Source organism: Microcebus murinus, chromosome 4 (genome assembly GCF_040939455.1).
Source record: "Microcebus murinus isolate Inina chromosome 4, M.murinus_Inina_mat1.0, whole genome shotgun sequence".
NCBI lineage: Eukaryota > Metazoa > Chordata > Mammalia > Primates > Cheirogaleidae > Microcebus > Microcebus murinus.
Genome location: NC_134107.1, coordinates 2,157,332 through 2,185,175, shown reverse-complemented (window position 1 = coordinate 2,185,175; position 27,844 = coordinate 2,157,332). Strand labels below are relative to the sequence as shown.

Genomic DNA, 27,844 nt, shown 5'->3' with positions numbered 1-27,844 from the left:
AGAAAACCCCCAATCTTGGGGAGCAAAAGCTGAACACAGTGACACCCCCCCAACACAGAGGGCTCGGGGCCGGGCCAGATGTAGTTACAGGGTCACAGAAGGGGACAGAGTAGCCGGTGAGGCTCCTGCCTGGGCGGGTTATTTATTTGCCCACGCTTGTATTCGGCAAGTATGACTAAGGTCCCAGCTCTATGTCTGTCTCTGGTCTAGGGATTGGGGGTACCCCTTAACCCCACTCTAGAGAGAGTCTCCCAGAGGAGGCTGTGGTGTCTTAGCTCTGAAAGATGACATCCCATCCCGGGAGAGGGACTGTCCGGCTCCCAGAAGGGGGGACAGAGCCGTGAGAGGGTGTCCAAGCCAGGGGCCAGGAGGAGGGGACACAGGCCAGGCTGGCTTGACGTTCTGGTGTCTGGCCTGGTTGGATGCAGGCGTGCGGTGCTGACTCCAAGGAGTCACCCACAAGGCAGCTGAATGCTGGGGCCGAACGTGGAGGACCGGTCCGAGTGGGAGACAGTCACATGCATGCCCCAGAAATCTTCAGGCAATTTCTTTTAACTTTTTATTTTGAAATACTATCGAACACAGAAAGTTGCAGAAGAGCACCAACAATTCTCGTATACGCCTTTCGTTCGGGCCAGGCGCGGTGGCTCACGCCTGTCATCCTAGGATGACTCTGGGAGGCCGAGGCGGGAGGAGCGCTCGAGGTCAGGAGTTCGAGACCAGCCTGAGCAAGAGCGAGACCCCCCCGTCTCTGCTAAAAATAGAAAAAAAAAATTAGCTGGACACAGTGGCACGGGCCTGCAGTCCCAGCTACTCGGGAGGCTGAGGCTGAGGAGGATCACTTGAGTCCAGGAGTCTGAGGTTGCTGTGGGCTAGGCTGATGCCACTGCACTTTACCTGGGGTGACTGGGGGAGACTCTGTCCTTCCTCCAAAAAAGCCCTTTGTCTGCTCCCCAGCCACCCGCACTGTGCCACATTTGCCGTATAATTATATATATATATATATATGAAACATGCATATATGTGCACTTCTTTGGCTGAACTATTTGAGAGCAAGTTGTAGCTGTGATGTTCCTTGGCCCCCAGTAGTTCACTGTCTGTTCCCTATGAACAAGAGCATCCTCCTGCACAAACATGCTCCCGTTTTCCCCGCAGTCCGTTTTCAGAGTTCACCGATAACGTTTTCTTTGCTGGCCCAAGGTCTAAATCCTGGATCAGTCGTTGCAGCTAATTAATCATCATGTCTCTGGGTCTCCCTTAATCTGAGTCAGTCCCTCAGCCCTTCCTTGTCTTTCATGACAATGACCTTTTTTTTGGAGAGTCAAACAAAGTTAGTTGTTTTGAAGACCGTCCATCAGCTGGCTGGCGTGCTGGTTCCTCGTGGCCAAGGTCAGGTTGTACATCTTTGGCTAGAACCCCAGAAGCCATGCCGGGTCCCCCCGAAGCGCATCCTACCAGGAGGGACCCCGTGTCAGCCTGGGTCACTGAGGTGAGGTGGGCCACGTTTCCCCACTGTGTGAATGCCCTGGTGCCTGTTGCAGTTTCACCCACTGGGTTTGGCATCAGTTCATGATTTCTTCTGATGATTTTTTTTTTTTAAAGTGGCAGTAAAATTCACGTAACATAACATTGACCGTGGGCCTTTTTAAAGAGCACAATTCAGCGGCATTTAGTGCATTCACAGCGTTGTGCGGCCACCACCTGTACTGAGTGACAGAACATTCTTATCATCCCAGACGGAAGCCCTGAGCCCATTAGCAGACGCTTTGCATTCTCCTGTTTCTCCCCAGCCCCTGGCAACCAGTAATCTGCTTTCTGTCTCTGTAGATTTGCCTGTCCTGGACGTTTCACACAAATGGAATCGTACAGTATGTGGCCTTTTGTGCCTGGTCCCTTTCATTCAGCGCTGTGTCTTCAAGGTTCATCCATGGCGTGGCATGGACCAGTGCCTCGCTCCTTTTTACGGCTGAGTAGTATTTCATTGAATGGCTGCACCATTCACCCACTGATGTTTTGGATGAGATTTTATATATATATATTTTTTTTTTATTTACTTATAACTTATTTATTTATTTTTGCCCACCTTGATTTCAAGGACGATTTATTTTTTGTAGAGATGGAGGGTCTTGCTACCATTGCCCAGGCTGGTCTCAAACTCCTGGCCTCAAGCGACCCTTCCCGCCTCAGCGTTCCCAAAGTGCTGGGATTACAGGTGCGAGCCACGGCGCCCGCCCGGCCTCAGGGATGACTTTTAGCCGCTTCGGCCCGGCGCCACTCACCGGCGGCGACGCCTCGCCCGCCCGCGGCCGCCACTCGCGGTCCCCACGGCGGTCTGCGCCGCGCATTGACCACGCGTCCGCCTCGCTCTTGTGTGATGAGGAAAGCTTGAAAGCACTGGAAGCTTCTTTTACTTTGCAGGCAGCTTTACTTGTAATCGGAACAGGTAACATACACACATGTGTTTTCACTGCGTTATTTTTAAATGTTCGCAGTTTTATTTTGGCACATGAGAAATTAGAAAAGCCATAGCACGCTGCCGGCCAGAGTCGCTGCGCGCCTTCACCTGTGGCCGCCGGCGCGGTCCAGGCTGGGCCGGACGTGGTTGGGGGCTGGAAGAGGAAGAGGCCGAGAAGGGGCATGGAAGAGAAAGGAGAAGCGTGGAGGGCTGAGGATGAAAGTTGGATGAGTGGCCAGGGGCAGGCATCGGAGATGACCTCTGGCCCTGCCCGGGCTGGCGGCTAAGCCCAGCCCCGAGGCCCGGAGCTCAGGAGGCCGTGTGGGTGCCGTCCTATGGGTGCAGCCCCTCTGCGAGGGGAGACACCTGCACGTCTTACGGGCGCCGCCGCAGAACCTCGGGCAGAGCAGTGACTTGCTAGAGGCTTTCCGGAGGAAGAGTTGGGATTGGAACCCGAGCCTCGGTGACTTAGGCCACATGGAGTGTACAGGGGCGGGGTAGGGGTTGGGCAGAGAAAAAGAGAAGAGTTGCATAAGACGGTTCACACAGTGACTCACAGCGAGATTGTGCTGAGTCAACAGGCCCGTGGGGCAGGCTCAGCGCGGGTCCCGCCCCCTGTGCCCATCACCCCCCCACACCAGCCCTGCTTTCAGGCCTCCAGGGTTGGGCCTCACCCTCCCCAGCCCCATTAAACCCCCCATCAGCACACAGGGTCAGACTCCACCTGCAGCCCAGTGGCGTAGCAGCTCACGCCTGTGACCCTAGAACTTTGGGAGGCTGAGGCAGGAGGATGGCTTGAGCCCAGGAATCTGAGGCCAGTCTGGGCAACATAGCAAGACTCCCATATGTGCAAAAAAAAAAAAAAATTTTTTTTTTTTAAATTAGGCAGGTGAGGTGGTAAGAATCTGTAGTCCTAGTTACTCAGGAGGCTGAGACAGGAGGATCGCTTGAGCCTGGGAGTTCAAGGCTGCAATGAGCTTGCGAGCACGCCACTGCACTCCAGCCCGGGTGACAGGGTGAGACCCTGTCTCTAAAATACATACAGTAAGACCCATCTGGATCCAGCAGGGCTCATGTTCTCCTGGCCTTTGCCCGGGCTCTTTCCCCTGCCTGGGACACCCAGCTGGACCGAGTGACCCTTTGCTTCCTCCTCAAGCAGGAACTACAGCAAATGAGTCCTCTGCCAGCATGCATTTTTCTTCTGGTTCGAGGGGCCGCTGTGCCGTTTCTCACACACGCCACCCCTTTGCCTATGCTGGTTCCACTTTGTGCAATGCCTTCCCTCCCCCCAATTCCTGTTCCTGGTCACCTCCTATTCACTCTTCCAGGGTCCCACTCTGGGGAGCCCTCCCCGCCCCCAGGCGGAGCCCCTCCGCACCCCTGATGCCCTTTTCTTCAGCTCAGCCTTATTGAAGGGGTTGGGGTGCTTCATCCGCCCTCCAAAGACTGGGGGCTCCATGGGTGCCGGGCAGAGGACGAAGGTTCTTGAGGGTCCCAGCATCCCCTGGCAGGGGGCAGGCACAAAAGCGGGTGACATGGGAGGTTTGGCGGCTCAGGAAGCGGCTGACGGAGTTGGGGTACCCAGCCCGGAATTGCTGCCCCCCGGGGGCCCAAACCCTTCTCTTCAGTACCATTTTTTGGGGGTTGCTGTGGGTGCAGAGAAGGGTCTGGGGATTGAGGGGCAAAGCCAGGGTCCTCAGGGAAGGCCAGCTCCCCGCCTGGCCAATCTGAGACAGGCTTTTCTGCTGGAATGGGTGCTCGAGGAGGTGCTGAGCTCCTCATCACGAGGAGCAATCGAGGGACCGGGACGCACGTTTCGCCAGTCTGTGGCTCTGCCGCTATGGCAGCAGAATGGGTCGGGGTGCCGGGTGCGGAGTGAGACGGGCCGGGGTTGGTGAGGACACAGGCTAAGGGCGGCACAGGGGAACGGGGGCTACAGGAACAAGCGCGCATCTACGGAGCAGCCGCTCAGCAGAAGGTGGGGGCCCTGCTCCAAGCTCCTGCTGCTGCCCTCAAGCCATGGTGGCGGGACTGGCCCAAGGTGTCCGGCCCGCGGGGGGACAGGACAGTCAGAGCAAGCATTCCCACGGCCTGGCCGCCCGCGACCCCACAGTTCCCAACGCGGCCGGGTGGGCTGGAGCCCCCTCCCCTCCCCTGCCCGCCGCCTTGGCCGGGGCCTGCATTTCTCCTCGGTGAGCTCAGTCCCCGGGGACTCGGGCCCTGGGGCCAGGCCAAGACACAGCTGCCGGCCCGCCGCCCAGGAACCTGAGAACGTGACCTCAGCCTCTCCTCCCGGGAGCGCAGGCCGCCCTCTGTGCCTCCCTGGAGCCCTCCAAGGCCGGGCGCAGCCCCTCTCCGCGCCCCAGTTCCACCGCCCTGTCCCAAAGCCTTGGCACGGGGCGTTTCCACTGCCCGGAGGGAGCATGTGCCCCGTGCCCCGGAGGCTCCTGTCACCTCACTGCCCACTCTGACCCTCCGGCTCTTCTCACCTTCACTCCGTCATTTGTCATTCGACAAACACTCACTGCACACCTACTTGGTGCCACGCCCTGTTGTCCATAGAGGTGACCCAGGACAGACCTGGTTCCTGTCCCTGATGGGGCAGACACATGAGAAACAAGAAGGTGAACAAGGATGGGCGTGGTGGCTCAGGCCCGTAATCCTAGCACTCTGGGAGGCCGAGGCGGGAGGATCGCTCGAGGTCAGGAGTTCAAGACCAGCCTGAGCAAGAGCGAGACCCCGTCTCTACTAAAAATAGAAAGAAATCAATTGGCCAACTAATATATATAGAAAAAATTAGCCGGGCACGGTGGCGCATGCCTGTAGTCCCAGCTACTCGGGAGGCTGAGGCAGGAGGATCGCTTGAGCCCAGGAGTCTGAGGTTGCTGTGAGTGAGGCTGACGCCACGGCACTCACTCTAGCCTGGGCAACAAAGGGAGACTCTGTCTCAAAAAAAAAAAAAAAGAAAAGAAAAGAGAGGAAGGAAGAAAAGAAAGAAAGAAAGAAAGAAAGAAAGAAAGAAAGAAAGAAAGAAAGAAAGAAAGAAAGAAAGAAAGAAAGAAAGAAAGAAAGAAAGAAAGAAAAAGAAAGAAAGAAAGAGAGAGAACACATAAGAACCATCGGGACAAGAGGGTTCAGAGGGAGCGAGAGATTTCAGCGTGGGGAGGTCAGGACAGGCCTGGCTGAGAAGGGGATCAGAGGGAGGAGAGAGGCCTGCAAGGGAAACAGCCAGGGGAAGGGTGTTCCAGGCAGAGGGAACGGAAAGTGCAAAGGCCCAGAGGAGAAAGGGGTGGCCGGAGAGGAGCGACAGACAGCGAGGCGGCCAGGGTGCCGCTAAGCGAGGGGGCTCGAGGGGCAGGAAGGCAGGGGAGCTGGCGGGGCGGTGTCCCAAGAGGCCAGAGCGTCTGGGATTCTGGCCCCAGCACAGTGGAAGCCCCTGGAGGGTTTTAGCAGGGGAAGCTGGTCTGGCTTAGTTTGTAAAGGATCACTCTGGAAGTTCCGCTTCTCCTCCCAGGGAGCCCTCCTTGGTCCTTCGCAGGGCCTTCTCTGGGCTCCCACGGCCTCCTCCTCCTCCTCCTCCTCGGTCAGGGCTCTGACCCCTCCCCATGGGATCCTGCGGGCGGGCTCGGCGCTGAATCCCCAAGTCCAGCATGGAGCCTGGTGCCCCGCAAGCGAAGTCGCCGCCAGGTGAATGAATGAATCAGGAGCTGGGACCTGAACGTGCCCAAGGCCAGCCCTTGAGACCACCACCCCCAGACACTCCCTGCCTGGACACAGATACATCCAGCCCCCGTTAGAACAGGGCCTTGGTCAGGGGAAAAGATGGGGGCTGGGAGGGGGAGCTTCCCGAGGGAGGGGGCGTGAGAACAGCTGGGAAGAAAGGGAAGTGGAGGGAAGGGAACGCACTTCCGTGGGGCGCCTGCAGCTCTGTCTGCAGCCTGGGGAACAGGGACGGGGGAGGCCGTTCTCCGGCCCTTCTTGGGGAGCGGGCTGTGGTTTCCCTGCCCCGGGCCCCTGCAGCGGGTCTGAGGGCCTGTCCCCTGTCCTGCCCGCCCAAGCTCTTGGGCTGCAGACCACACCAACCTTTTGCGCCCTGGCCTCCCTCTGGACTTCAGGTTCTCTTGCTCGCCTCCAAACCACGATGCTGTGATGTCCCCCAACTGCCTTGTCCTGGCCTCCCTGGCCCCTGAAGCTTGTCCTCTTCCCTGTAGGGGTGTCACTTGCTCCCCCTCGACTCCCTCTCCTGCTGCTTCGGAGAAGGGGAGGACTCCCCTGACCTCCTCCCCCCTGAGCTGGTGGTTGAGGTCTCTTCCGGGATACAGTGAAATGCACACAGCGAACGCCCATCTCACATCTGCCCGGCCCCAGCTCCTGTCACCTCCCCTTGCTCCGCACCTCGTCCCACAGCCCCCCAACTCCATCCTTTCCTTCTCCACCTGCTCTGGCCCCTGTTCTCCCGCTCTGGCTTCTGGGGGGGGGGTGTTGGCCAGTAGGAGGCCCTGCCCGATGGCCTTGGAGGAAAGTGAGAATGGGACACTAATCCTCCTGGATCACTCCCTGTGGGGCCACCTCAGCTGGCTGTGTCCCGTAACCAAAGGTCCTGTCCACATGACTCTCTGCCCCGGCTCTGCTGACCTTTCCTTCCCCTTGCCCCAGCAGGAACACCCGGAGAGGGTGCCGCTAACCCAGGTGCCCCCCCAAACCCTGCCCGCCCCACGGCATATAGTCCCTGTAGCACACCTGCCTCCAACGACCCTGTTTGAATGTGTCAGTTCTGTCCCCCGGACCCCCACCCCGGGTCCCCGTCTTCCCCTCCGCAGCCCTGTTTAAACCACTTCGGGACGAGCGTGGACTACAGTCGACAGCCGCAGGTGAGCGCGCACGGCGACTGTGGCCGACAGCCGGGAAGCCGTGACTTTTCTAATTTCTCATGTATCAGAATAAAATTGTGAACATTTGAAATTAACGCAATGCAAACACATATTTCGGACTGACGTTACGAGTAAAGCTGGCTGTGAACGAAAAGGAGCTCTCAGTGCTTCCAGGCTTTCCCCATCACACAAGAGCAAGACGGGCGCGGTCAACGGCAGCACAGGCCGCCCTGCGGGACGGACCGCGAGAGCCGGATGCGGGCGAGGCCTGGAGGCCGGCCAGCGCCCTCGCGGAGTGGTTAAGCTCACTGTGACCAGCGAGCCCTCCGCCCTCAGTCCCAGCTCTCCTTCCCCAGCGCTTCGGGGTTTGCATGACTCGGTCCTCTCACTTGAAGCACAGCAGCTTTTGAGGCCACAAACTGTATCCCTGCTCCTGGACACACGCGCTCCTCCCTTGCTGGGGCCTCACACTTGCCTGGCCCCTGTGCTACGTCTGTGGTCTCTTAGATGTTGGGGGCCCCCAGGGCTCAGTCTCCTGGGCTCAGTCTCCTGTCTGGTCCTCCGCTCTGGCCTGGGGGGACTTCGCCCTCTCTCCGAGCCTCGGTGCCTCTCTCTGTCACGACAGGCTGATGCTGGCTGGGCCATCTTTGTCTTTTTTCTTTCCTTTTTTTTTTTTTTTTTTTGAGACAGAGTCTTGCTCTGTTGCCTGAGCTAGAGTGCCCTGGCATCAGCCTCGCTCACAGCAACCTCAGACTCCTGGGCTCAAGCGATCCTCCTGCCTCAGCCTCCCGAGTAGCTGGGACTACAAGCGTGGGCCACCATGCCTGGCTAATTTTTTTTTTTTTTTTTTTGAGACAGAGTCTCGCTTGTTGCCCAGGCTAGAGTGAGTGCTGTGGCGTCAGCCTAGCTCACAGCAACCTCAAACTCCTGGGCTCAAGCAATCCTGCTGCCTCAGCCTCCCGAGTAGCTGGGACTACAAGTATGCGCCACCATGCCCGGCTAATTTTCTATATATATTAGTTGGCCAATTAATTTCTTTCTATTTATAGTAGAGACAGGGTCTCGCTCTTGCTCAGGCTGGTTTTGAACTCCTGACCTCGAGCAATCCGCCCGCCTCAGCCTCCCAGAGTGCTGGGATGACAGGCGTGAGCCACCGCGCCCGGCTAATTTTTTTCTATATATGGTTTTAGTTGGCCAGTTAATTTCTTTCTATTTTTAGTAGAGGCGGAGTCTCGCTCTTGCTGAGGGTGGTCTGGAACTCCTGACCTTGAGCGATCCTCCCGCCTCGGCCTCCCAGAGTGCTGGGATGACAGGCGTGAGCCACCGCGCCCCATCTTTGTCTTTAACCCGTAAGATTCTTCCAGGGCCCTGCCTCCGCCCCAGATGGGACATTACCCAGACCTGCCTCTGTACCTTCCCTGGGTATCTGCTCTTTCTCCAGAGCCTGGGGCACGCCCATCTTCCTTCCAGCCCGCCCCACCCCCCCCTCACCGGGCCCGGAGGAATATTCCAGACACTCAGGCCTCGCGCGAAGCTCCCTACCATCCCCCGTCTTCCTATCCCGAACTGGCCTCCCAGTTTCATGGAAACCCTAAGTCATCCATGCGTGGGAGGCTTCCGTGGGTCGGAGCACAGTTCTGCAAGGCTCAGCGCCAAGGCCGCCTCCTCCAGGCAGCCTTCCCTTCCTGCCGGCAGGTAAGCGCCCCTCCCGGCTGGCTCCTCGTCCCGCCGGTGCCCGACCGCACCCCGCGGTCCGCCGCCCGTCCTCGGGTGCGGGCGTAGAGCTGCTGGCAGGGGCAGATGCATGCGTGAACGAATGAGTGAATGAACGAATGAGGTGCGGGAAAGCGGTCTGGAGGCAGGGGCTCCGGGCAGGGGCTCCGCAGAGGGCATTACCCTCGAGGCCCCAGCTCCGGCCTGCAGCGACGTGCGCGCCTCCCTGGGCCAGGAGGAAGGCGCGTCCGGATTGGCGCGGGCAGGGGGAGGCGGGCCTAGGCCGAGCCGCCGCGAGCCCCTATTGGCCCACTCGTCGGGACTCTGCCCAATCAACGCGGTCGCTTCCTCCAGGGCGCCCTCTCGTCGCCCTAGCAACGGTCAGCGGACCCCAGTCGCCCGGGCAACTGTCCCAGGCCTCCCGTCAGCCTTTGCCTGGGCCCCTCCGGTCACCCGGACAACCGCTCCCCGTTCCGGTTAACCATCACCCTTCCCCCGTCGCCCTGGCAACCGTCGCCGGGGGCCCCACCAGCCCCCTGGACGCCGTCCTCGTCCTGTCCGCCGGCCTCCGCGCCCCCCGGCCTCCGCGCCAGCCCCCGGGGTCCCCGGGCCCCCCTGCGCTGGCCCGGGGCCCGGCCCTGGGCGGGGGTCCCTGCTCCGCCGGGGCCCGCCCTGCGCGGGGGCCTCCGCGCTCCTGCGTGGGACCGTCCGGCCGCCGCAGGGAGCTCTTCAAAATGCAGGCCATGTCCGTCCCTGCTGAAAACCCTGCCCGGCTTCCCTTGAGAGTCGGGCGCACGCTCCTCGCGGGCCTGGCGGCCTGGCTGTCCCCGCTCGCCCGCCCGCCCGCCCGTCCTGCCTTGGCAGCCGGGCTGGTCGCGCCTCGGACCTTCCCACGCACTGCCTTCCGCTCCCCCTTAAAGTGCGTCCCCTCCCCGAAAGCTGGGGTCCCCCCCTCCCCCGCGCTCCCTCAGGGAAGCCTCGCGCGGGCCGTCACGGCGTGCACGGGAGGAAGGCTGTGTCCTTCTCGTTCACTCTGTCCCTGGAGCAGCGCCTGGCACCTACGTTGAGCGTAAAAGGGTGTTACTCTGGGGACCAGGGAGGGGCGGGGGGGGGGGGTGTCGACCAGCAGGGAGGCCCATCCCAGAGGCAGGAGGATGCACTTCTCTGACCCCACAGGCCCTCAGGCTGCAGGTAATGACGCTGTCCCCCAAAGGCCAGGCAGACGCCAGGGAGATAGAGGCTGATGCCGTGACAGGCCTGGGGTTGGGCGCTTCCCCTCCCCTTGGCAATCCCCCCCCCCATCTGGAAGCTGGAGCCAGAGGCCTCCAGAAAGTCAGCAGGAAGCGCGGCTAATTTGGAGCAGAAGGTTCCAGGAGCCGGAGAGGCAGGCTTGCTTCGGGTCGCAGAGGGGACCTCCTGGGAGCTCAGCGAGTCCAGAATCTCACGCGTGCTTCCAGGGCCGCGAGTCCCTTTTCCCAGGGATGGGAGACGCGGGCCAGCCCCAGGCCGGGGTGGCCAGAGAACTTGACCTGACCAGGCCTAGGGTCAGGAGGAGGAGGAGGAGGGGGATCGCGGGAGCTGCCCCCGGGGCCTGGCTGGAGAGGAGACTGCACACCCACCTGCCTGCCCACCAGGGTCCCCTGCTTGCTGGGGCTGTCAAAAGCCAGGCGGGGAGGCCCCCCCCCTACTCTTAAGCTACAAATACCCTCCTCGGCCGAGGCCGGGGCGCCGCCGTCTGAAAGATCTTTCTGCACTGATGTGGCGATTGAGCACTTGAACCATGGCTGGCGTGACTGAGGCACTGCATTTTAATTGTTATTTCGTTTTAAACTAATTTACATTTTAAGTTGAATCCCGCCAGACATGGCTGGCAGCGCGGTGGCATTCTGCATGAAGACCCAGGCTGGATGTGGGAGCCGGGGACGGGAAGGGCCAAGTTTATCATCTGGCCGGCCACGGCAAGGAGCAGGCTGGGGTCCCAGGGAGGGGAGAGGCAGGACACTCGGTCCCAGCATCTGGCGCCACGGAGCAGAGGGACACGGGAGTGCCCGGGGTCAAAGTGCCGGCTCAGGTGTGCACGCGCCCACGCCTGCAACGTGAAGGCCCGCAGATGCACTCACGTGCCGCCCGGGGTCCCGAGCCTGTGGGAGACCCAAGAGTCTGCCTGCGTGCCCGGACGTCCCTCGGTCCCCGGGCACACTCCCACGGCGGGCGTGTGCTCCTGGGAGTCCCCCCTCCCCCGCTCCTGGGCAGGCTGGCAGGAAGGGGGCCGCTAGTCCAGCAGGTCTTGCAGGAAGGCCCACATGTACTGGTGCATCTCCCGGGGGTGGCTCTGCGGGATCCAGTGGCCCGCCCCTGGCAGGATGTGGGCCTCCAACCGGCCGGGCACAAAGCGGCTGCCGATGGCCGCCACCAGCCCCAGCTCGAAGTACTGGTCTTTCTCCCCCCACAGCAGCAGTGTGGGCGCGGCCAGCTCCTGGGGCTCCAACGGGAAATTCCTGTGGCCAAGACAGACAGACAGACAGACAGACAGACGGATGGATGCCCCCCCACCCCCTGCCCCAGCGACTCTCCTGAGCTTCCGGCCCCACGCCCGTTCTCACCTGAAGAGGTTTCGGTAGTAGTTGATGGGCCCGGTGAGGCCATTGGGCTGTGAGAAGTTATACAGGAAGGCCTCGAGCTCGGTGGGGGTCAGGTGCGGGATGCCTGACTTGCGGTGAGCTAAGGTGGTCTTCAGGATCTGGGCAGACAGCAGGACTCTGGTGTCAGTGCCCGGCCAGCCCCCCGCCTCCCCAGCCTGCCGCCCCCCAGCCCCAGCCCCTCGCCCCACTGCACCTGGAAGTCAGACATGGACAGAAACTTCTCGGGCAGCCAGGGAAGCTGGAACAGGAACATGTAGTTCGAACGGAAGAGCTGGCCAATGTGGCGCAGACAGTAGTCTGGGGTGGGTGGGTTGGGGGACAGAGGTGAGGCCTGTTAGGCCCCCACACACCTGAGCCCCTACGCATGCCCAGGTCGGGCACACGGGCCTCAGGAGTGCCGCCGCTGCGTTGCCTGAGTCTGTAAAAGACACCAGACGGCCCTCCTGGCCCCGTACCAGCCTCCTACCCAGACAGATGGCGCTGGGCGGTCGCCATCCTCAGAATGGGGGGGGTCCTCCGTCTGCAGCTCGGGGGAGCCCCCGCATTCACTGGTGTGCATCCGCTGCCTAGCCCAGGATGCATTTCCCCCTGCTCCATTCAGCTGACATTCATTGAGCACCTACTGTGTGCCAGGCCCTGTTCTAGACCCTGGAGACACAGCAGCGAATGGGACAGACAGGACTTCCTGCCCTCACGGGAGCCTAGAGTCTAGAGCAGGGGTCCTCAAACTTTTTAAACAGGGGGCCAGTTCACTGTCCCTCAGACCGTTGGAGGGCCGGACTATAGTTTAAAAAAAACGATGAACAAATTCCTATGCACACTGCACACATCTTATTTTGAAGTAAAAAGACAAATGGGCAAAAACACCCGCAGGTGGGCCGGGTGCGGTGGCTCACGCCTGTAATCCCAGCACTCTGGGAGGCCGAGGCGGGCGGATTGCTCCAGGTCAGGAGTTCGAAACCAGCCTGAGCAAGAGCGAGACCCCCGTCTCTACTATAAAGAGAAAGAAATTAATTGGCCAACTAATATATATATAGAAAAAATTAGCCGGGCATGCCTGTAGTCCCAGCTACTCGGGAGGCTGAGGCAGGAGGATCGCCTGAGCCCAGGAGATTGAGGTTGCTGTGAGCGAGGCTGACGCCACGGCACTCACTCTAGCCTGGGCAACAGAGCGAGACTCTGTCTCAAAAACAAAACAAAACAAAACAAAACACACAGGCAGGTGGCCGGCGGGCCGTAGTTTGAGGACGCCTGGTCTAGAAGGAGAGACGGGCACGAAATAACCACAAGGAGAGTGAGGAGGGGGAGAGAGAAAGAGAGAGAGGTCACGTAGCTACGACTCCCATGCCGGGAACTAAAAGCAGGAGCTGTGACACAGGCAGTGGGCAGCCTCGGATGGCATCTCATGCTCCCGCAGTGGCTTTAGTTACCTGTGCCTTCCCTGCCAGAAGAAAGTCATTTAACCTCTCTTGCCTCAGTTTCCCCCAGCTGTAACACAGGGGAATAACACTTTCATAAGCCCAGGAGCCTTGGGCAGGTTACTGCACACAGGCTCCTTGCTACTGCGTAAGTGCTCAAAGAATGTGGGCTGCTCCTAAATGCATTATCATCGACTTTAGACTGCGAAGTGACGCAAGGGAAGAAACCCGGGTTCACTGCTGCGCCCCCTGCCCCTGGCAGGTGGACAGGTGTACATTGCAAATGTAGCCACACACACACACCCCCCTGCACGCAGGTACAGCCCAGTGTCCCAGACTCCCCGACACACCTTGGTACACGGACATGGGCGGACCGCTGACCACAACCATGCGCTCCACCATGGACGGGTAGTAGATGGAGAAATTCCAGGCGATAAGAGCACCCCAGTCGTGGCTCACCAGGATGCACTTGGAGTAACCTGAGGGGCAGAGAAGCTGGTGTGAGGTGCCAGGTAGGGCTGAGGGCGGGGGGTCACAGGCCCCAGCAAGGAGGAAGCAGGGGCGGAGGGGGAAGGGGGGATGGGTGTGTGTGCAGGATGGGGGAGGTGGCTTCTGGGACGCGGGGCGTGTCTGCACCCAGGCCTAGGATGACATCCTCGATGTCCGCCATCAGCAGGCTGGTGGTGTAGCAGTCCACGTCCCGCGGCGCGTCGGAAGGACCATAGCCACGCAGGTCCACGGCCACGACGTGGAAGCGGCTCTGGAACTCCCTGAGCTGGTAGCGCCAGGAGAACCTGCCCGGTGGGCGGGGAGGGAAATTGAGTCAGGGCTCCCGGGCTGCGCCTCCGTCCTACGCCCAGCAGAGACCATTGGCAAGCCCAGCTTCCTGCTCCAGATTTCCCAGAAAGGAGGACGGGAATCCCAGGCAGAGGCTAAGACCAGCTGCACCCCAAACCCAGGGCATCTCGACCTCAGCACCCCTTGGTCGCCTCCCTTCATGTCCTCCGGGCCCCAGGCACCCTGGCGCAGCCCCCTCGGCCCCTGGCATCCCCTCCGGGCCCTACACGCTCCGCGCGCCCCAGCCTACCCCGCCCACCCAGCCCTCCTCGCCGCGTCTTGGGTTCCCGGGCGGCTGGTCGGTCCGAGCCCCACCGGCCCCGCGCCCCGCGCGCCCCGCGCGCACGTACCAGTTCTCGGGGAAGCCGTGCAGGAACAGCATGAGGGGTCCGTTGCCTCGCCCAGCCGACACGTAGTGCAGTCGCAGGCCCGAGCTCTGCGGGGTCGGGGCGCACGGTGTGAGGCGCGGGAACCCCCCTTCCTAGGCTCGAAGCCCAGGCCTGCGGGCTGACCGGGCATGCCCGCGGCCCCGGCCCGCGCGCGCTCACCTTGAGGGTCAGGAAGGCGTGCTCGCCCAGCGAGGGGTCGCTCAGGCAGGCGGGGGCCGCGCGCCGGCGGCGCCCGCAGCAGCCGCGCCGGGGCCGGCACAGCACGTGCGCCAGCGCCACGCAGCCGTAGGCCGCCGCGGCCACCAGCGCCGCGGAGAACACGAGGCTCCACAGGAAGGCGCGGAGCAGCTTCAGCGACAGGCGCGACGGCGCCAGCAGCGCCGTCACCACCAGGTCCGGCATGTGCCCGCGCTCGGGGGCCGCGGCGCCGCCGTCGGGGGCCTGCGCCGGGGGCGCGCGCGGCAGCGGCGAGGCGGGCCGCCCTGCGCCCGGGGCCCCGGGCCCCTCCGTGCCGTCGGGCTGGCGGGCCGCGCCGAGGGAGAGGCGGGCGGCTAGGGCCGAGACCGCCGCGGCTCGAGACTCACCTGAGCGCCAGGTAAACAGACACCTGGGCGCGCCAGGGACGGGGACCCGGGCCAGGGCGCGGGGGCGGGGCCCGCGGGGCCGGGGAGGAGCTTGTGCGGAAAACCGGGGGCGTGGGCGGGGCCGAGGGCGGCCTGGGCGGGGCTTAAGCCGGGGGCGGGGCCTGCGGGGACTCCCGCACCAGGCGGCGGCGCCGCGGAAGCGCTGGAGGTAGGTTCGGAGCGGGCGCAAACCTGCGGCAGGACCCCCTGAGGGCGATGGGCGGGGCCAGGGGCGAGGGGGCGGGGCCTATGCAGAGTAGGTGCGGCCTTCGGGCCGGAAAGGCGGACCCAACGTGGCCTGGGCGCGGTGTCAGGGCTAGGGGGCGTGGCCTGCGCGGGTGGGCGGGAGCGTGGGTGGAGCCTAGAGGAGGCGAGGCCTAACATTGGGCAGCGAAGGCCGGAGCCCTCGGTGAGGGGGCTGGGCCAATGGGACGGGGGCGGGGCCGGAACCTAATATGGCGGGTCGGGCGGGCCCGGAAGCGGAAGAAGGGGGACGGGCAATGCTATGGCTCGGATTAGAGGGCGGGCGCGGGCGGCCTCAGCGGGCCGAGGTAGCCTCGGGAGCCCCGGCCGCCGCCCGCTGGGAGCTCCCCGCCCCAGAGCGAGAGACCCTCTCCCCGGCCTGGCGCGGAAGACCTAGCAGCACCTTCATGCAGCCCCGGTTCCAACGGCGGGTCCAGCGGCCTCGGCCCAGCGCCGTCCTCCTGTTGGCCCAGCAGGCCCTCCGGCCCGCCCGCGCACGGCCGTGATTGGATGGCGGCGGCTATTGATGTCCGAGTGACAGGTCCCAGCCGGGGAGCCAATCCGCAAGTGGAGACGGGATACCCTGACTCCTAGGGGGCAGGCCCGGCTCCCCAGAGGAGGACCGGGCCAACTGAGTCACTGGGGCTCTGGCGGAAAGAGGAAGCAGGGCAGGGCCCGGTGTCACAGAGCCCTGTCCTTGCAAGGAACCAGCTTCTTCCTCCTGTTTTGCAACCTGCCCCCAAGATCCTGCAACACGTTAGGGACGCCTGTCATTATTTAACCCTTACAGCAGCACTGTTAAGTGTAGGTAGTCTTATCACATCCCTGCAGTACAGATCATGAACCTGAAATTCGGGGATGAAATCACTTGACTTAAAGCTATAAATCTGGCTAGACAGCAATCCAGAATGACAGGGAGAAAGACAGCAATCTGTCTCCACCTCCCTTCCTCCTGGGGGCGGCCATTAGAATGCCTTTGTATCTTCTGGTGGTTACCTAGGTATCACTAAATGTGCTTCTGTAACTATTTCTTGATTTAACAACTTGAGGCATTACCTACAGATTTACATCGCCACCACTGGACGTGCTATTTTTTCTGTTGGTTTCATTTAAACTACCCACCATCCTTTGACACCTGCTGCTCCTTCTTCTACCTCCCACTTTTATCTATACACCTTTGTATTTATTGTCAAGGCTGCTAAACATCATACTGTCCTGGGACCATAATGCAGTCCAGGAAGTTATTACTTAAAGGTGAAGAGTGGTTTATGGTGTTCTCAGTAAACAGTGCATCTCAGAGTTGGAACAGATAGATGTCTATGATCACACAGTCTCACATTGTTCTCCCTGGACTTAACGACCTAGCTTTTTTCTTGCTTGATTAGCCTAATATCATAATTTTGGCTTCTTTTATACTTTCCATCAAATCAATTCTCTGACAACTTGATGTTCTCAGGATCTCCCAGAGAGAGTCCTCTAATCTGGCTGCACGGCTGGTGGGTGTCTGGGGACCTCTGGTCTTCCTCTGCTACACATCATTGACCCCCGCCCTCACCTCACCTCCTCCCAACTCCTTCTTAAACAAAAAGACAGCAGTAGTCACAGGAAGGTAACTTTATATTCAGTACAAATGTTTATTTTTGCAATGAGAACTGCACAAAAAAAAAAGAACCTTTAGTATATAAGTGAAAAGTCTACGAATTCCCTTCTACAAATGTCTAAAGTGTTTAATACAAGTCTCAGATTCACTGACATAATTATTGGCCAAGCGATCCGTGCATACAGTACATTGGGGGCTTGTACACACCTCTTACTCTTGTATGGGACTAAGATTTCTAGTACTGTGGGAAGGATTGGGAAATGGCTGGAGAAATTAAATAGATCCCAGTTCTAAGGACAACCCAGTTAGATGTGAAGGTGGCCGTGGCAGAGTTAAATCTTCAGCAGGAAGGTGCATACAAAACCATCTCTCCAGCTCAACAGTTGGGCCAGCCTGGGGAAGTTACTGAACAAAACAAGGAACAAAAAACAGGGGGTGGGATGAGATGGAAGAAACCCCAAAGAACCAAAATATGTCACACTTGCACTGGCACAGTGGTCTATGAGGAAGTGCCTGGGTGGGTAGGGATGTCAAGGAAGTCAGGGGCCCCTGGCTGGATGCCCCAGCTACACCCTCGCTGGGAGGTTTGGCAGATCTAAACACAAGACGATAAAGGGCCTTACAGGCTGAAAAGGGGACATGTAGGTTAATAAACAGTGCTAGAAACGTTTCGGTTTGTCTCTGCATACATATAAATTATATACTTGTATCTTACATCCTAGGGGGCTGTTCTTGGGCGCCACCCGTGCCTTGTGGCTAGGGCATGTGCATACACAGGCAGGGCTGGCCAGGCGGCCATCCGTGGGCTTTCTCGGGCAGGAATGTGTGCGTGTGTATGTATGTGCGTGGGGGATGAGGATCCTATTGGGGGGGGGGTGTACACTTATCTAAGAATATCTGGTTAACCCTGAGCTTAAATGAAAGGAGTTAGGTAGAGGCAAGCAAGGTAGGAGAAGTGGCCCAAGTCCTTTGGTGAGGGGAGGACCAGGACGGAGGAGGGTGAAGGGGAAGAATACTGTCTGGAGTATGGCCAGGGTTCTGCCGGAGCATGTCACCCACCTAGGCCAGGGGCCCACAGAATGGGTGCCTGGGCTCTGTGTCACAGCTTCTGCTTGGGGTGGCTGCTGCTAGCCTGAGCTGCTCCTGCCCAGGGAAAGCAGGGGCAGGCCACGGGAGAGAGGGGCTAGGTCGCTCCTGGTGGTAATTATTACCGAGAGGTGGTCTGGGGTCCAGGGGGGGAGCCCTGGGCCTAGCCTAGGCAACAGGTGGTTCACAAAGAAATGTCAGGGAGACGCCAGCATTAAAAAAGAGAGATGTGTTTATTCCATGATCAGTACAGACCAAATGCATATTCACCGTATGAAAGTCAAACCAGTCAGCGACTCCAGAGTTTGGCCAACACGGAGGCACCAGCGTTGTGGTGTAGAGTGGGTTCTCATGGCACGCGTAACCTCACCAAGGGCTCCAATTATAAAATTAAAAAAAAGCGTGGGAAGGAGCAGCCGGCTGGTTGGGGCTGGGCACAGGGCTGGGAAGCCTCTGCCTCAGTCTGCGCCCCCCAGCGCCTGGTGCCCACCTTGTCCCCTGGCCCTTCCTTTATTGGTAAAAAAACAACTCAAACAGATCTGACATTAAAAAAACAAAGAAGCCAACAAATGAGGGGATAGGGGAGGAAGAGAAATAAAAGAAATCGCAGCTTTCTGGTTTAATAATTAAAAATAGACTAATAAAGTCTGAAACTGAGTAAAATATAGGCAGGTTTTTTTTTTTTTTTGCATTTTGTGTTTTGTTCTTTTTTGTGGATTTTTGAGTTTTTTTCTTTTTTACACCAGTTTGGTGGAGTCACCAACAAACTTCAAACAAAGATATGCCAACTATGTTCACTATACAGGACAGCCACGGTCACACACTACCCACAGCGCGGTGGCAGCGCCGCTCAATGAGACGATCACACCATTTCGGAGATAAGCAGTGCCATTGTGTCTGGAGAAGAAGAGAGAATTAAAAATAAAATAGAATCCAACAAAAAATATATATATAGAAAAAAAAAAAAAAAAACCAGAAACACAGGTGGGAAGGAACTGACTTTGGTTGGTGGCCTCACTCCCCGGGCGAGGCCTGCCCACACACGCAGGACAGTCACCTCGCCCCAGACTGCCATGGACACACACCTCCACGGCACTATTCCCTTTTGCACAAGCGAACACTTACAGAGAGCGGCTCTCGATTAAAGGCTTGTGGGGGAGGGGAGGGGTGGGATCTGTTCAAGGCAAAGTCAGTGCCAGCAGGGGTGGGCCGGCCTCGCCCGCCTCCAGCCCACGTGGGCCTGCCCTGGCCTCCTGGGAGTGGGCGGCAACGGCTGGGTGTGGGGAAGAACTCCCGGTGGGCGGGACGTCACGAACGTCATGTTCTCGGGGACAGAAACCAGTCACGGTGGCGGCAGCAACGATGTCCTGTGTATACTGTGTAGACATTTGGCGGAGAGAAGGGCCTCTGCCCCCCACGTGGGGATGCAGGGCTTGGGTCCGGCCGGCACTTGCTCGTAACGAGGCGTGCTCTGAGCTGACGTCCTGCGAGGGGTGGCGGGTGGCAGGACGTCTGTCCGGCTGGCCGTAAGGCAGACAGGCTCTGCGATCCTCAGTTGCCCGTCAGGCCTGCCCCGGGCATCGCATGCAGGAGGGCCGGGCCCAGAGACACCCCCTGGCCGCTGCTACTGCCTCCACCGCCGCCCCTAACACTATGGAAAGGTCAACGTTTTGCCAGAAAATCAAAGTCAGAAGCCACCTAGGTGCTCTCAGAAAAGATTTTCTTCAAATATTGACAATAGATCACTCTGGAAATTCATGTCAATGGTAGCTGCCATCTGAAGGAGAGGAAAGAGGGAGGGAGTGAGGCGGGGTGCCCCAGCCGCCCACTGCCCCTGTTGCTGCAGTGGTCCTCAGACCTCCCGGGAGTGTTCCCTCGGTGCCCGCCCGGCACCCTGGTGGCATGAGGCCATCGCGCCGAGCCAAAGGCCGACTGCAGACGCACAGGGCCTGGGGTCCCTGGCTCCGCACCCTCTCAGGCCCCAGGTCCCGATTCCCAGCCCCTCCGGGGCAGACCCCTGCCCAACAGTCCCCTCTGGGACCCCCGACTCACCGCTTCCCGGCGCCTTCGCTCCTGCTCCCGCTTCCGGGCCAGCTCCCTCTGCTGGTCCAGCATGGACTGGGGCTGGGAGGTCTGGGCCTGGGGGGCGGCGGCGGCGGCCACGGCTGCGGCCTGCTGCTGCTGCTGCTGTTGCTGCTGCTGCTGCTCCTGCCGCTGCTGCTGCTGCTGCTCCTGGCGCCGGCGCGCCTCCTCATGGGCCCGCCGGGCCTGCTCCAGTGCGTCCTCGTCCTCCCGGCTCCTGGGCAGAGGAGGGCCGTCAGCTGGGGGCCCCAGTGTGACCCCAGGAGCCCCCCTCGGAGCTCTGCCCACCTCATGCGCTCCTGCCGCAGCCGCTCCTTCTCCTTCTCAGCGTGCTCCGCCTGGGCCTTCAGGGCCTTCTCGCGCTCCTCCTTCTCGCGAGCGGCGCGGCGGAACTGCTCGAAGCTGTCGCTCGACGACTTGGCTGTGGAGGACGGGGTGGTTGGATGCTTCTGCACCAGGCTGGCCCAGGAGCCCATGTTCTTGATTTTCAGGTCCTGTGGGCAGAGAGGCCAGGGGCAGGTGAGGCCAGGGGCAGGTGAGGCCAGGGACAGAGAGGCCAGTGGCAGGTGAGGGCAGGGGCAGGTGAGGCCAGGGACAGAGAGGCCAGTGGCAGGTGAGGCCAGGGGCAGAGAGGCCAGGGGCAGGTGAGGACTGCTGTGCCTGAAGGCAATGGCAGCAGGGGCGCCAGCAGGGTGCAGTCCCGGGACGAGGGGCAGCAGGGACACCCACAGGCCTGCCGTCCCTACCTTTTTGGGTGCAACTGGAGTTTTCGGCTCCTGTTTCTGTTTATCCTTGTCGGGGGCCCCCGGCGGGGCGGCGTTCTGCTCAGGGGGCCGGATCACAGGCCTCCCGACGTCCACGGGCTTCATCTCTGGCCCTGGAACACAAAGAGCCCGTGGGCCTGGGCCACTGGCCCCACAGCAAGCTCACGCCCAACACGGGCCGGCCCGAGTCCCCGTGGTGGGCGGGGAGGGCACTCACGCTGGGGCAGGTGGACGGGGGCCTTGATGCTCTCCGAGTGCTTGGGGGGCTCCGGCCGCAGCGAGGGGCTGAAGGGCTCGCTGCGGATGATGGGTGAGTGGATCTTCTCCTCCTTCACCACCACCAGGGGCTGGGGCTGGACCACGGAGGCCGCACGCAGCTCCTGGGACGGCACAGGCACGGCGGCCGGTGAGGTCGGCAGGCACCCCCTGGCCGGCCCTGGGGCCTTGGCCCAGCCCTGGCCTTACCTGCTTCTTAGGCTGCACGCTTTGCTGGGGCGGAGACTGGCGGGTCAGGTTCTGGAATTGCGGCATCTGGGGGGAGGGCATCATAAGCGGGGAGGGGGCTTCTCGGAGATGACCTAGGACAGGGGATAAGAAGTGTGTCATGGGCTGGAGGGCTACTTGGGCCCTGAGAGAATCGTAACGGGGGAAGGACAGGCTGGAAGCTGCAACAGCACGCGGCCGGCCAGGCTCAAAAGGGTGGAGACCCACAGACGCCACCGAGCCTGGCAAGGACAAGCCCCTGCTCCGGGGGCTGCGTGCCCCCAGTGCTCTGTGCCTGGGGCCCATGCCCGCCCAGTCACATCCCGAGCTCAGCATGCAGCAGGCTCCCGGGAGCCGTGCGGCGCCAGTCCCGGCGCTGCAGTCTCCCGTGTGTCAGACCTACGAAGCTTTGAGAAACACAGACTGGACACATCGGGCCTGAGTGCAGCCGGGTATCCGCACTTTCCAGCCCCGCAAAGCTCAACCCAGGTGCCCGCCTCTGTCCCCACATGGCCTGGGGAATCTCAGGACCCCTCCCCCAGTCCTGCTCCCTAACTTAGCTTGCCTGCCCCGAGGGGGAAGGAAGCCTGGAGCTGGGGTTCCTTTAGGAAACTGGCTGGCCTGCCACCCGCGGCCAACCCAAGGCTGGGCGGGATCCAGGCCGCCACGGGCGTGAGCATGCGGCGCCGGTACTGCTGGCCCTTGGGAAGGGAACAACCCACGCTGAAATCTAACTCCTCAGCCTTGGCGGTGAGCAAGCAGAGCCCTGGAGGAGCCAAGTCCTGCTGCCCTACACACGGACACCCTCTGCTCGAACCCCTGCAGGAGGGGGGCCTCGGTAAACCGGCCACAGGAGAAAACCGGCTCTCTGCAACGCCCCTGGCACCTGGTCGGGTCCCGAGCCTCACACTGGACAACCTAACCTGGCTCCATGTGCTAGCCCTTCCACCGACGACCTCCAGAGCCTGCTTCCGAGCCACTGCCTGCCAGCATGGGCACCCCAGGGTCTCCCGGGGCCCCACCGGCCAGAGGTACCTATAGCAGACTGTAACGCCCCAGGGTGGTCGACCCTCTTGCCTCTCTCTAGAGCCAGGGCCCGCCCCTGACCCCAGGAGGCACCACAGCTGCTTGGGGCCCCTGTAGCTGAGTTTGCTGGCCTCAACATTTCCTTCGACTCCAACACATCAGGACTGCTGTGGATACTGCCATCCCTAGTTGGTGCTGGGAGGCTTTGGGTCTGGCCCCCAGTGATTCACAGGCACGCGGCTGGGACAGCCTCCAGCCTAGGGCAGTGCCCTCAGGAACACCTGCTGGGGCTGACCCGGGCAACGGCGCGTGTGCCGTTGGCCCTGTGGTCTACAGGAACCTCCACCTATTGGTGGCTTTAGAGGGGACGCCCAGGGGTTGAGGGGTGGCGCCTGAAAGCTGGCTGGGTGCCCAGGGATGCACGCTGAGCTTCCCCAGGAGTCTGACAATGTGGCTTTTGGCCCAAAGTCCCCAGTAAGGCTCTAATCCACGCCACTCCCTGTGCCCTGGTCTCAAAACTAGCGTGAGCTGGGGTGGGGGTCCAGGGACTCAAAGCAGAGTGGGCCAGAGGGGATCTGCCCTGGCCCCTGTGGGCCCTACGCACTGCTGGCTCCCCTCTGAAGGCCCCGCACCCCTGTCCCTTCCCTTCCCTGCAGGGACGCCCAGGTGAAGCACACTGCCTGCCCACGCCAGCCTTTCCCGGGGAGGACAGAGAGCCACTCCGGGCTCAGAGCACGCGGCACCACGCTGCTCGCGCAAGGTTCAGAGGTAGTCGCTGCTTTGCTGCTCGGTTTGCAGGCAGCCCCCGGTGCACCCCCAAGATGACCGCACAGTCTACACTGCTGAGTCCGAGAGCCTGTACCCTGGCCCTGGAGCACCACCATGCCACTGGCATCCACTGCACTGTCCCCCTGCCAGGGCCAGCCAGGAAACTCTGGTTACTGACGCTTAACACACTGATTACCACACTAGAGAAGAAATTTTCTCCTTGGGGCCACTGTGTTTTATAACGAAAATAGAACAAAACTTCGGAAAGAAAGCGATCCTTTCCAATTCAATGAAAACTTTGTTGTTTTTTATTGTTTCCTGTGTGTGAGTTACAGGCAACTTGAAAACATAATTCACACAGCTCCCAAGGTGAAAAGACAAGTGAGTTACGTACGCTTCACAAGGACCTGGTCTCAAAACTATTGTGAGTTAAACACTCCTGCCCAGTGCTCCCCACCATGGCGCCCTAGATTTGCCAAGTGTGCCTTGCAAGGCCAAGAGCAGGAACGCCAGGATCCCCCAGGGCCCTACAGGCTGGAGGGACCCATCGTCATGGGCCTGGAGCAGACCACAAGGCCCCAGTCCTGCCCCAGCTCACTCCCCACCCTGCTTAGTCAACTCACTCCTATGCTCACCTCCTCCTCCAGGGAGGCTGCCCCACAGCTCCAGAGGCGGATCAGATGCCTTCCCTGGGCTCTGGCTTCCCCAGCTAGCAGGGAACATGGTGTGCTGTCACATTCCTGACTAAATTCTAAGAGAAGGGCCTACAGGGGCCTTGTTCTGGGTGATCTCAGCTTGCAAGCAAGACAGATACCCGACAGAGACACTGCAGGAAGCACCGACGCCCCCTTTCCAGGCACCCCTCCAGCTAGCCAGAGCCTTTGAGGCTCGACTCTCAGCCGCTGCGCTCTGAAGTACAAGCCAACCCTTCTGGCGTCTCCAGAACAGAACTCTGGGTCTCCCTGGAGTCCCGGAGTAGGGCCACTTACCTGTGGAGTAGGGGTCCGACTTGTGGTGCCGGGGTGACGGGTGATGCTGAATGACTTGTTGAGGCTTGGCGGGCTGCGGCGGGGGCGGCTGCTGGCCCGGGGGCGGGTGTGGGGGCTGCTGGCCCGGGGGCGGCGGGGGCTGCTGGATGTGCGCGGAGAACGGCATGGGCTGCAAGTGCACAGGCCGCGGCGGGGGCTGGTGCTGCTGCTGGGGCGGGGGCTGGGGTGGGGGTGGGGGCGGGGGCTGCTGCTGTAGCTGCTGCACAGAGGGGTGGGGCTGGGGCGGCAGCGGGGGCGGGGGCTGCGACTGCACCTTCACAGAAGGGAGTAGCGGCGTGGGGGGCTGCACCTTCTGCAGCTGCTGCAGGTACAGCTGCATCTGCATGGAGGTGAGGGGTGTGGCAGGCGGCTCTTCGTCCTCCAGCAGCACCTGCGGGGGCTGGGCCATGGGGGGCTGTGGGAGCATGGGGGGCTGGGCCAGGGCGGGCGACACGGCTGGGGGCCGGGCGGGCTTGGGGGGCAGGGCGGCTGCTCGGTTGCTGGGCCGTGAAGGCTGCTGGGGCAGCGCGTTGTGCAAAGCTGGAAGGACACGAGACCAGGCGGTGAGGCCTGAAGGACACGGCTCCAGCCCGGCCTCTGTCCCATCCTGACCTCGCCTGCACTCTAGTGGCCTCCCCCCAACCGGTCAGCTCTCCCCACGCTCCGAGACCCCGGACTCCGGAACAGAGACAGCTTCCAGTGGGGACGCGGGGTCAGGCTCCCCCCAGTCTGGCTGGCGTCTTCCCGACTTATGGTCGGTCTCCCTCTCTCCTCGCCACCCTGCAGGTCTCCATGTGGAGCTCCGTCACCCACTCGCCAAGCCCCTCCCCAGCCCCACAGGCGGGCAAACCCTGTCCCTGTACCACAACCCTCCCACCCCAGGTCCGTGCTGAACAGGCTGCCCGGGAGGAGTCTCGTCAGGACGAGCTTGTCTCCCCGCCCCTGGCCAGGAGGCGCGGAGGGGCCCCCCTCTTTTCTCAGGTAACACCTAGCCCGGCAGAAAAACCGAACCAGAGCCTTCCGAATCAGCGTGCCAGCGCCGTGTGAGCTGTGTCCCGGGGCATCTCCTTTCGTGTCTGAGATGCCCAGAGCGCCCAGTCACTGCGTGGGAGGACGCCAAGGTAGGGGGACACCCCGGAGGGCTGGGGCTCACCTGGAGGAGAGACGACCGCGTGCTGGTTGAGATGGGGTGGAGTGCTGTGCTCGGGCGGCTGGGGCAGGTGAGGGGCCAGCTCGGGCTGCGGCAGGTGCAGGATGGGCTGGGTGAAGTGGCCGATGGGGTCGAAGACGCTGCCCGGGAGCTGGGGCTCCAGGACGGGCACCTGGGCGGCGATGAAGGGTGGGGGCGAGGACTTCATCGCAGGCGCTGCCTGCTGCGGCAGGGAGGGCGGGGGCGGAGGGGGCGCCTGTGGTGGCTGCTGCGGCTGCGGCTGCTGCTGCTGTGGTGGTGGGGGTGGAGGGGGCGGGGGCTGCTGGGGCGGTGGGGGCGGCGGCTGGGGCACAGGGGCCGGCGCCTGCTGCATCTGCTGATGGTGGTGGTGGTGGTGCTGCAGATGGACAGACAGACACAGACGGGTGGACGTCAGGCCGGCAGGCCCGGCCCAGGCCAGACCCAGGGTCCCTCCGGGGCCCCCGCAGACAGTGGAGGAGGCCCCCGAGTCCACGTACCTTCTTCTGCTCCCTCCCGGGGTGCCCCTTCTTTTTTGACTTCGGAGCCATCTCTGCAGAGGAAAAAAGAAGGTGGTGAGGCTCTGGGAGAGATGGGCATGTGCTGGCGCAGACGCGTTCAGACACTAGGGCCGGTGATGCTGAGAGGGTGGCGGGTTTGGTCCAGGACGAGCCGGTCATCACGGGGAAGGGAAAGACACACGAAGCGTCACCTACCCATTGGCCTGCTGCTTTTCCTTGCAGGGACCGTGCCTGACAGAGCCCCTCCCGCCAAGCTGCACACCGCTGGCACCTTTAAAGGCCGAGACACGGGCCGGCGCCCAGCGCCTCCCCTACTTGCAGGTCAGACGCTGCTATGGTGACCAGGTGTCTGCCCGCTCTGGACCCCAACCTGCTCTGTTTTGGAACAACCTGTGCTGTTGGAAACCATCGTGGTCGTTTGACAGTCGAGGGAAGTCAGGGTCACCCAGCTATTCTGTTCAACTCGGGCCTCCAACTGCACGGCCCACTGAGGCCTGCTCCTTCCCATCCTCCAAGCGGGAGCAGAGGTGCTCAGTATGGTAGTGATAAGGGTGTTGGCCTGTGGCATGGCCTGGCCACAGAGTCCCGGGAGTGCTGAGGAAAGTGCCAGGCTGGCCTCCCTGGAATGACCGGAAATGAACAGGGCAGGTGCTCACTGCCACGGCCAGCGGAGGAGGACGCTGGCCAGCTTCTCTTAGCTCGGGGGAGATGGACCCCGGAGAAGTCCCTGCCCTGGGACGTAGTCCCCATGCTGCAGAGAGAAGGCAGCACATGCCCCGGCTCCCTGGGAGCCGACAGCCTGGCATCTCAGCTGTGTGTGCTCAAGAGCCAGCCTGCCCACCTCTGTCCCCACCCCAGAGATTTTATGCTAAGGGACTCCTTCCAGCTGGATGCCCCCATGCCAAACACAGATGATGTGTGAGCCCTAGAGAGGGGAGGTGACCCCGGCCAGTGCTCACAGGCTGGCAGGTGACACAGCTGCCAACCACTGGGTGGAGGCTGGACCCGTGGTCTGGTGCCTTTGGGATTCCTGTCACAGAGAAACACGTCCTGGCTCTGCCTGGCTCCCCCCCGAGTTCCTTGCCAGGGTGCCAGCTCTCGCCGCTGATGTCGAAGGACCCATGCTTTGCCCAAACCAAGGCTACTTCTGCTTGGATCTGCTTCATGAAGGGCCATGCTAAGCTTCCGTGAGTCCACGGCTCCCGGGATGCAGTGGGCCGCCAAAGGGGATGAGAAGGAAGCTCGTGCCCTGCGAGAGCTCAGCACTCCATGCACGAGACAAGACACGGACACAGACCCCAGCAGCTACAGACACACGTCCTCGTACACATGGCAAAGGGCAGCAACTGGGAACGCCTGGGACCCGGGGGCCCAACCCCAACCTGGATGCCAGGATACAGGGCTCTGGACTCCTTGGGGGAGTGGGAAATGTGGTGAGGGGTGCTCTCGTGGGGGAGATGTGCAGAAGGGGACAGTTTGGGCAAAGATGCAGGGTCAGGGCTGGCTGCAGAGGCCCCAGGACCAGGGCCCTGCACGCCGGGGCAGGCGCAGTCCACAGAGCCCTGATGCCTCACAGCAGCTGAGGTCACTGAGCGAGGGGCTCCTCTAGGACAGGCTCCTATCCCAGGATGGCTGGGGCAGCTGCTTGCATGCTGGGCATGCCTTTGAGGGGACCTGGGGACAGGGGAGGGAAGTTAGGGGAAGCAGCAGAGCCACTATGTGAAGAGTGACCAGGAGAAGCCTCAGAGATGTGCCCAGATGCCACTAAGTCACGAGGAGAAGGTTTGGGGGGAGGGGAAGGGTGGACACCAGGGTCAGCGTCTCATGGCCTCGGAGGAAGCCTTGTTTTTTCCCACGATAAAAGAGCGGTGGTTGCTCTGACCCCTCCCTGTCTGCGTGCAGGCCGTGAGGAGAGGCCGCAGGAGAAGGCATGGGGGCAAAGTTCAGTGTGGGGCCTCTGGGGGTTCCAGGCAGTGTGTCCTGGCTGCCTTGGATAGGTCACAGGGAGTATCCCAGGGCTCGTCTCCAGGGCCCCTCGGAAATGCTGGGGCACCTGGGCGGTGCAGGCCCGGAGTGGGGAGAGAAGGCAGGAGGCACAGGGCACCTGCAGGAGGTGACTGAGGGGCT

At 61.5% G+C, this 27,844-nt stretch overlaps 2 protein-coding genes across 4 annotated transcripts in view; both read right to left on the bottom strand.

Annotated features, from left to right (window-relative positions):
* Positions 1-10,832: 10,832 nt before the first annotated feature.
* On the bottom strand, positions 10,833-15,004 carry EPHX3 (epoxide hydrolase 3). The gene is made up of 7 exons (XM_012758379.3): positions 14,485-15,004; positions 14,287-14,372; positions 13,736-13,893; positions 13,450-13,578; positions 11,875-11,978; positions 11,643-11,779; positions 10,833-11,537 (listed from the first exon to the last, which is right to left on the bottom strand). Exons 1-7 carry the CDS (start codon positions 14,725-14,727, stop codon positions 11,312-11,314), a joined length of 1,083 nt encoding a protein of 360 aa, XP_012613833.2. The 5' UTR covers positions 14,728-15,004; the 3' UTR covers positions 10,833-11,311.
* Positions 15,005-16,803: 1,799 nt separating this feature from the next.
* The window catches only part of BRD4 (bromodomain containing 4), an 87,271-nt gene continuing 76,230 nt past the window's right edge, over positions 16,804-27,844 (bottom strand). For all 3 annotated transcript variants that reach the window (XM_076001491.1, XM_076001490.1, XM_076001492.1), the window contains 9 exons: positions 25,697-25,749; positions 25,182-25,575; positions 23,990-24,568; positions 21,189-21,301; positions 20,941-21,103; positions 20,706-20,836; positions 20,248-20,453; positions 19,930-20,176; positions 16,804-19,654 (listed from right to left, as the gene is read on the bottom strand). In XM_076001491.1, coding sequence (XP_075857606.1) covers positions 19,586-19,654; positions 19,930-20,176; positions 20,248-20,453; positions 20,706-20,836; positions 20,941-21,103; positions 21,189-21,301; positions 23,990-24,568; positions 25,182-25,575; positions 25,697-25,749 — 1,955 coding nt within the window. In that variant the 3' untranslated portion in view covers positions 16,804-19,585. The remainder of the gene's footprint in view (positions 19,655-19,929; positions 20,177-20,247; positions 20,454-20,705; positions 20,837-20,940; positions 21,104-21,188; positions 21,302-23,989; positions 24,569-25,181; positions 25,576-25,696; positions 25,750-27,844) is intronic.